The sequence below is a fragment of the Limanda limanda genome, chromosome 5, assembly GCF_963576545.1.
Source record: "Limanda limanda chromosome 5, fLimLim1.1, whole genome shotgun sequence".
Classification (NCBI taxonomy): domain Eukaryota; kingdom Metazoa; phylum Chordata; class Actinopteri; order Pleuronectiformes; family Pleuronectidae; genus Limanda; species Limanda limanda.
In genome coordinates this window covers 16,406,190-16,414,610 of record NC_083640.1, presented here as the reverse complement: position 1 = coordinate 16,414,610, position 8,421 = coordinate 16,406,190, and the positions used below count along the sequence as shown (strand labels likewise).

The 8,421-nt window shown below is 39.7% G+C and overlaps 1 protein-coding gene across 1 annotated transcript; it reads left to right on the top strand.

Moving 5' to 3' along the window:
• The first annotated feature begins 5,828 nt into the window (after positions 1–5,828).
• Positions 5,829–7,758, top strand: LOC133002524 (putative defense protein Hdd11). The gene is made up of 5 exons (XM_061072368.1): positions 5,829–6,024; positions 6,618–6,730; positions 7,003–7,112; positions 7,275–7,339; positions 7,640–7,758. The coding sequence occupies exons 1-5, from the start codon at positions 5,829–5,831 to the stop codon at positions 7,747–7,749; spliced, it is 594 nt and encodes a 197-aa protein (XP_060928351.1). The 3' UTR covers positions 7,750–7,758.
• Positions 7,759–8,421: the final 663 nt, after the last annotated feature.

Here is an 8,421-nt window from a genome sequence, read left to right as displayed (position 1 = left end):
CAAGAGTCATCACAAGTTTTCCATGAACCCGACCTAGAGCAGCGAGCAGAGATAAACTGCTTTGTAGAGGATTTGGGTTTTGGCCCTAGAGGATTTCTTTTGTTTTTGTTGTGCATTTGTGTTCGTGTTCGTGATGTGTTATCAGTCTGTAGACGACCATTTTCTAAAGTCTTGATTGATGTCAGGTTTTTAAAGGTTGCTAGTTTTGGAGGGGGAGGGGGGGAGTGTATCAGCTGCACAACAGTTGTTTCTTTTTACTTTCTTTTAGTTTAACGTGCTTCTTTTTTTGGAACTCTCAGATGCTAGTCACATGAAAGTCTGGTGTTGACACGGTGAAGCAGCCAAAATCCTGGAGAACGTGTGCGTGACACCAGTCTGCTGCTGGTATTTGATGGGAAGCCGCAGCGCTGTGACCACTGAGCTTTCTATCTCTTGTTTTCACACCAGAGGAAAACAGATCATTGCTCTTCTTCGAACATTTCAATGCCTCAGTGGAAGATTGTCTGTTTCTTGCTTTCCCAAGCCTGAGTTTGACCCTTTAAAAAGTTCTGTCTGCACATGACCCATCTGCTCAGTGTATTTTATGAATATTTATAGTAAGAAAATTGATAGTTTCACTTTTTTGAAGATTGAATTCGTCATAAATTCTGTTATAAATCAACCGTTTTTATATTGATTTACTTAAAGTCATGTGAAGACAGACAAATGGCCTTTTTATGGGCTGAAGCATTTTCAACAAATGTATAAAAATTTGAAAAGAGGTTAATTGAATGAAAAGCACCATGTGACAGGAGTGTGAATGAACATGACATGCACTGAGTGATCCACCACAGGGAGATTGGCTGTATCACATCTTGACTGTATGTATGTGATGAAACAGTAACTAGAATAGGAACACGTTGATGTTACGTCTGTGTTGTCAGCACATGTTTTCTGAAGCTCCATTTAAATCTTTAAGTTTCTAGGTTCATGATTGTGGCCAACTTTGTTACTTAGTGAAGCCAGATGATCCTGATTTGTGCAAAGAACTGAGCTGGGAGCAGCTGAATCAGGACGAACAAAACAGGAGCACCAAACAACATCAAGCCTTAAAATCCCCATAAAAATTTAAATGAGCGATCAAGGTGCCACCATTGGTTATTTACAGCCACTTCCCATTGCAAGATGATGAAATACATGAAGGAAGTCAAATAATGCTAAACTGTTTTTGCAAAAATCAATCAATTCAAGCGAAGTTTACTTTTTTAATGGTAACACGGCTACAGTGACCTGTTGACAACTCTGCATATTAACCAAACTAACTAAACAGACTCACAATTAAATGCTTCTACGTGAATAGTCGTCTTCTTTATTTTCAGGAGATGGGCTGAATTCAAATGGATCAGTTTATAATACAAATATATATATATATATCGACAAATCCTCAAGTTTCACCTAACGGGAACTGAAAAATGTGGATATCAAAACTCTGAAACCTTTTAAACCAAAGAAAGATATGAATACAGATTTGGATCTCAATCGTAAACATTAAAATGGGGTAAAAACTTATTTGTGAGAAAGACGGCCCTCTCCTAATCTTCCTTCCTTTTTTGACTGTTTTGTCATTAGCAGCAACCTGTGACACACACACATACACACACACACACACACACATACACAAACATACACACACAAACAAACACACAAAAATACACACACACAGTTCTGAATTGAAGAGAGGTGTTGTAAAGACAGATTTTCAAACCAATACATCAACTCTTAAGAGCATTCTTTTCAGTTTGACCTGGGACAAAAGAGGCACATTGAATTTCTGTGTTTGGTTTATTTATTTATTTATCACATTCAGCCTATTTTTTATTGCATCATTTCCCAGACGTCTTTTCAATCCCAAGCAAAGCTGCAAGATTAGATGTAACATTTCAGAGCATTTGGTTGTTTTGTGACATCCATGTGGCTTAAACGATTGTTTTATATATATGTTGTGCTTTGAACACATAAGAGACACTCTGATGCACTTCTGTAGGTGTATCTGCAAAAAGAAGAACATGTGTATGAGTTCAAGGGAGAATCTGTTCACCAACATTTTCACTTATAACAGCTTTTGTTCATAATTACACAATAAAACAGCGCCCTTTGCATTTTAGAAATCTATGGACTCCATTGGATGTAGATTTTTTGAACAGAAAGGACATTGTCCGGCTTATATTAAGCGCACCGCTCCGTCATATTAATCTAAGTATGTCACCGACTCTGAAGCCCAGTGGAATTTTATATTGAATTTAATTCGATTGTCCAGCTGCTCTTGTTCTCCTCTGTCACACAGTACCTCAACACAAGCGAGGACACGTGTGCACATACACACAGAGTTGTGTCCTCATTTCCCTCGCTGATTATATTTTTAGACACCTGAAGATACAGCAAAGTCCAGAGTTACATACTGAGAGCGGCGGTCCCTGATTGGCTGAAGAACCCGTTTCATAATGTCACATCATTTACTCATGAAGTTTTATAGAGGTTATTTCCATCTTGTCATGGTTTAGTTAAGTTAAATGTTGCTCAAACTCTCCAGTTTCATAACATCCATTTTTATTTGTTAATGTCTTATATCAGAACAGTTACCTAACCTGTATCCTAACCCTATCTCTCTCCCCCGTCCCTTTAATCATATGATGTAAGAAACCATATTGCGGCTAATAACACATTTAAATGCAGTCACACTTCAAGTCCTTTTTTTGTCACTTACATCGGACTTGCAATGAACCATGAAGATGGCTCCGCCACCTCAACATGATACCACCCCTTTTGAAAAAGACACAGCCTCATTCAAGTGTCAAACTTAAAATAAATCCAAAAAGCTGCGTAAATGAGTGCGAGATAAGATTAAAATTCACTCTCTGCCGTCGTCAATCGCGTCAGCTTTTAGGAGCTGTCGTTACCAAACAAGGAAATGTTCTGTTGGATTTGTATTCCTCGTGTTCACAAGCCTTACACAACAAAGTGTGTTTAAAGGGAGCATGGGAGGGGGATCCAAAAATAGGATTGGCCTTATTTACATTGTTCAACATAATAATTTAATGTAAGAGGCCAAGAATGTGCTGGTAAGAAGAAAGCAGCGAGTTTTCTTATCTCTCGATGGATTCTCATTTTAAGGAAACACCAAATTGTAGGAACAAAAAAAGGACAGTATACAGAGACGAACAACAATTCATACCTAAAGACAATTTTCAAATCCCTAACCATCCGAACCCCAGTCGGCTCTGTCTTTGGACTGAGGGAGGAAGCCGGAGTACCCGAAGAAAACCCAAGCACACATGAGGAGAAGATGCAAACTTCACACAGAGGGACCGTGGGAAGTTTAAAAGTCTTTCTGTAAAATTATCCTCACCTTTCCTGTAAAGACAATAGGATGTGGAGTGAGACTGTGAAAATGAATGGGAGATGAATTACTCATGTGATCCTCTTTAGTGCTTCAGTAATCAGCCGAAACAAAACACTATCTCGGATGACCAGAAATCTGTCTGCTAAATAAAAAAAGAGATTGTCAGACTCAGACAGACTCTCAGACAACAGCCTGATGAGTGACTAGGCTCCTTTTTTTAATCATAAGCCTTTCCCTCGATAAATGATGAAAGAGCACAGTCCATCTTCCTGCAGATATGTAACTTTAAACAGGGGAGAGCCACAGAGGACAGGACATAGAGGAAGGGTTCCTCAGGTAAGTGCCTGGCTCTCAGACAGCAGCCTGCTCATTCTACCTTTTAGTGTCAAGGTCACACCAGCTGTTCTTTTGTGTGTAAAGTAAATTATAAATATGTTCTCCAGACGTCACATAGAACGTGTGAAAGACCCTCACTGTCATCTCTGTTATGTTAATCATAAAACCTTTTTCCCATTCTTTCTTTCTTTCTTTTTTTTTTTAATCATGTCTTCATTTTGGTTTTTGTTAAAGACAAATCCTTCTTTTCCAGAAACAGAAGATTAAACAAGTTTCAAGGACACAAAGACACAATCCACTGCTGCCACGGCCCCACTCTGACAAAGTAAAATACTACAAATGAGAGATTAATCCTTTAAGTACAAAGATTACACATGGCACAAAACCCAGAGACGGGGAGTTTTCTCTCTGAAAACCCTTTTTTCTGATAAATGCTGAATCACTGACTGGAAATGTTTAACATCAGAGGAGGTCAGATTTTTGAGTGGCATTATTTAACCTCCGTACTCAGAGATTTAGCAGGGGACAGACTCAGACCATGAGGTGCTCTTACATGTCACACTGTGATTTACTGTATTTGTCTATGTAAAATGGAGGCTGCGCTATAGCTAAGGTGTGCCTTTAATGCATTGACTATATATAAAGATTGATGATATGTTGCTAGGTGACAGCTGTAATGGCGGGACAAGCTAGTGATGCGATAGGTAGACCAGACATTCTGACTTCGGTTCGGCTGACACAGCTTCCACAGCCGTTGGATGTGGCCACTGAATTGAGACAAAGCTTTTTGGCTTCACTTCTGTGGAGCTGTCATCTCCTCCATCTTTATTTAAGCAGTCGTCACCAACCTTTTCAAGCCCAAGATCACTTTTTAATTCAAACGTAAGCCGAGATCTACCACCCTGACATCTTCCAAAAAAAACACCTAGGAGGGTCATATTTATAATTTTTGCAATTTGTGTTAAAGGAAATAAAGAAACACAAAGAGAACAGTTGTGCAACTTTTTCTATTCAATGCAAAATATTCAAATTAGCGGACACAGCACGTGTGAACAACAGACAACCGACACACAGCTGATCTGCGGCGCGACCACAGACAGTGAGTCAGGAGAGTGGGGGGGGGGGATCGACCACTGCTGTAAAGCCACACAAGCTACATTGATAACTGCTTCAGTGGTTCTCTTTTGGTCACTCCTTATTTCCTCCTGCTTTGTTGTGTTTCTTGATGATTAGAGCAGCGCAATTTGAAGAAGTTCACTCATCTTCTGATCTCCTTTTCCAAAATATTAGACACATCAGCTTGAAAAGCTGTGAAAATGTCAAAAGCACCCTGCCTCGCAGTGACAAAGTGATTGGTTCCACCTCTGGTCCATGCTCCATCCTTCCACAAAGTTTCGTGGAAATCTGTTAAGTATTTATGCGTATATCCTGCTGGCAACAAACAAACAACAAAGAAACAGACAGACGGGGTGAAATCATGACCTATGAAACTATGAAGCGTCATTCATTTGTTTCTCAACTGATTTGGAGCTTAAAGGCCTTGATGCTTAATCACTTTTAAAACCTGAGTGTGGTTAAATCACGAGTCTGCTTTGGTGGATGTTGGCTTTTATGTATTATAAGCACTGTATGTAATGTACAATTGTACATGAAATCAGCTCTGCACTGTTCAAGCTCCTTTCTATTGTTCCTCTTAGTGAATTTGAAGTTCATGCCTCTTAATAAAATGAGAAGTTTGACACTAGTGATCATCATGTGTTGACAAACACATGATGTTTACCAACTCCTAACTTGCCATGACCACAAAACACTTGTGATCACAGGCTCGACAAATTTTGGGAAATTGACACTTAATTGTCATTGAGCGCGAGAGAGTGAGAGAGTGAGAGAGAGAGAGAGAGAGAGAGAGAGAGAGAGAGAGAGATTGAGAGAGAGAGAGAGAGAGAGAGAGCATGTGAGAGCATGTGAAAGCACATTTCATGGTTGAGGAAGCAATAACTACAGAAAATCACATTTTAGGGTTGTGTGACTCAGCAGCAGGATATCACTTGACTTGGTTCTGTGTGTCATCGTATATCCATTGCTTTCATTTTACAGCTTTTCACTCAGGCTGATGGAGCTGCCCTGCTTCTCTGCCTTCTTGGCACTTCAAGTGCTGTGTTTTATCGATGCCTATCCCGGGGGGGCACCTACAGGAGCCTGCGAGGACATGATGCCTCGACACTCCGGGGTGCTGCCGCAGCCTTCACCTGCGCCCTACTCTGTTCTCACCAACACCAACAATTACCAGCCGGGGAATCCCATCACAGGTAAGAAGTCCAGGAGATGATATGTCTGTGGTTTTATGGATTAATTCATATGTAAGAACATTTTGGTAAAAATATGTTTCTTTTTTTCATTTAAATTGTAATTTATTTTTCCGACAGTTATGGGATTACTTTGAGCTTTCACACATTTAATTTGAGAAGAAACCCTTCATTTGAGCTCAGTTACAGTATCAAGTAATAGTGCTACTCACAGTAATCTTTAGTTTACTTCATCTTATTGTTATTGTTATGTTAATCCTCTTATTGCTCTGATGACTGAATCGTTCAGACTTCTTTTACTCACCTCTGTGTTCAATATGGTTTTCTGTCACGTCCACAGATTTCTACATTAAATCACAGGCCGATATGTTTCATTAAAAGCCAACAAATCAATCAAACTTTATTGACTTGATTGGCCAAGAATAAGATAAAACAAATACAAATGCTTTAGAATAACAACAACAACAAAAAAAACAAAAAGTCAGTGACTGCTCTGTGAATGATCTTGATTTGCTCTCATAAAGAAAGTCTGTTGCGTGTTATGAGAGCATGGAATCAGTGCACGACAACAACAGTGTGCTTGTGTTTGGCTGCAGTGACGATCACTGGACCAGAATACAGAGGTGTGCTCCTGGAGGCTCGGACCAGCGGCAACACCAACGCTCTGGGGACCTGGAATCTTCCTCCTCCAGACACCAGGTTTCTTGAGGTGACTCACAGACCCTTTTCACTTGATGCAATGAAATTACATAATGTGTATGTTATTGATATAAACAGCTGCAACTATAAGTAATGATAAGAGAAACAAATCTAACTGGGAAAAAAAGAAAACCCGGAAGTCACTGTGTTGTTAGTCCCTGGCCATGACTCTGCAACTTCTTATGCCAGCATCAATCTTTCATTTTATTAGAGAGCGAGCTAAAACAATACAAGAGGAGATAACTAGATAGAATGACACGTGTAAATGTTTTATGTTCACAGTGCAATGGGGCACCGCAGGGGGCTGTTACTCATTCCAACACCAACCTGAAGGGCAACACCACCGTATACAGATGGATCCCACCCAAGTTTACAGTCCCTGTCTACTTCATGTAAATACTTCTTACTTAAAATCAATGTTTAATGTTTTACTCATGTAACAGCAAGACCTTATGAATGAGAGAAATGTAATTTCTCAATAGAAAAAAATAGGTCAAAATTTTGCATTTTTAATTTGTCAAACTTCTAAATTTTGAACACTTGTTGTTTTCCAGGGCCACCATAGCTCAGCAGCGGACGGTCTTCTGGATTAATGTGAAGTCCAGCACTCTGACCAGCGGTAAGTACAGGAAGGTGACAAACTAGAATGGCACCCAGTGTCAAATTACACACACTCATGGGTATCAAATCTCTTGATGTGGCTGGTTCTATTCATCAAGATACACCCTTGCAATCTCCATGTGTTTAATAACGCACAAAAAAAAAGGAATTCCTGAATCTTCCCCGGATCTGCACCAAAATTTGATGGATTCTTCCCTCACCCATATCACATCTTTCCACCAAGTTGGCAAAGGTATTCAAGGATGAATTTAACGAGAGTATTCATGATGTGTCTGTCGTTATCTTCTGTTTGCTGCAGGCAAACCAGGAGGTCTCAGCTTTGCAACGGGTGCAAGTGCCGGACGAGCTGAAGAAAAACCTCTGCTCCTCCTCGTGTTGGGTTTTTTAATGTTCCAAGTGCTGGCGTGAACACGATGTGAAAAGGAAACAAAGCAATCTATATCTGTAACTATGTTACAAATCACAGAATCTATTGTTATAAAATCATAAATTTTATGTCTCTTGGCCTCACGTCTTGTTCCTGCACATTTTAAATGTACCCGAGTTAGAAAATGTGTCATAGAGGCTCGTCCGTGGCTTTTATGGTGCTTGTTCTGTCATTTTTCATACGTAACAAAATACGTGGACGTCTGCTAAGAGACAAACTGGGACACTTTCACAGACCTGAACTGCCATTTAAATAATTTCAGCCCTTTCATTGGAATACGTGTAACATTTCTGAGCATCAGGTACAGACAGAAAAGTGCCGAGAAACATCCACCTCTATATATAACACTTTACATCAGCATAGCGATGTTGTATAACAAGAACCAGCATATGCGTTCCCTAATTGTATATTGGAGTATCCTTAAGTTTAGCCTGTATCATTGATTTCAAGACCAAAATACTCAACACGCTGCAGAAGACCTTTAAACGTACAGGGGATATTCAACATCTTGTCCTCTGTTCCAAAAGAATAAAACCCACTGAATCGCTGCAATTGAAATGGAAAAGTGTGTTGGTGTGACCACATTTGCTCTCTATGCTGTTTGTGCTAAATGAATTCAAGCCAAAAATCCAGTTAACAATCTTTTATGACAA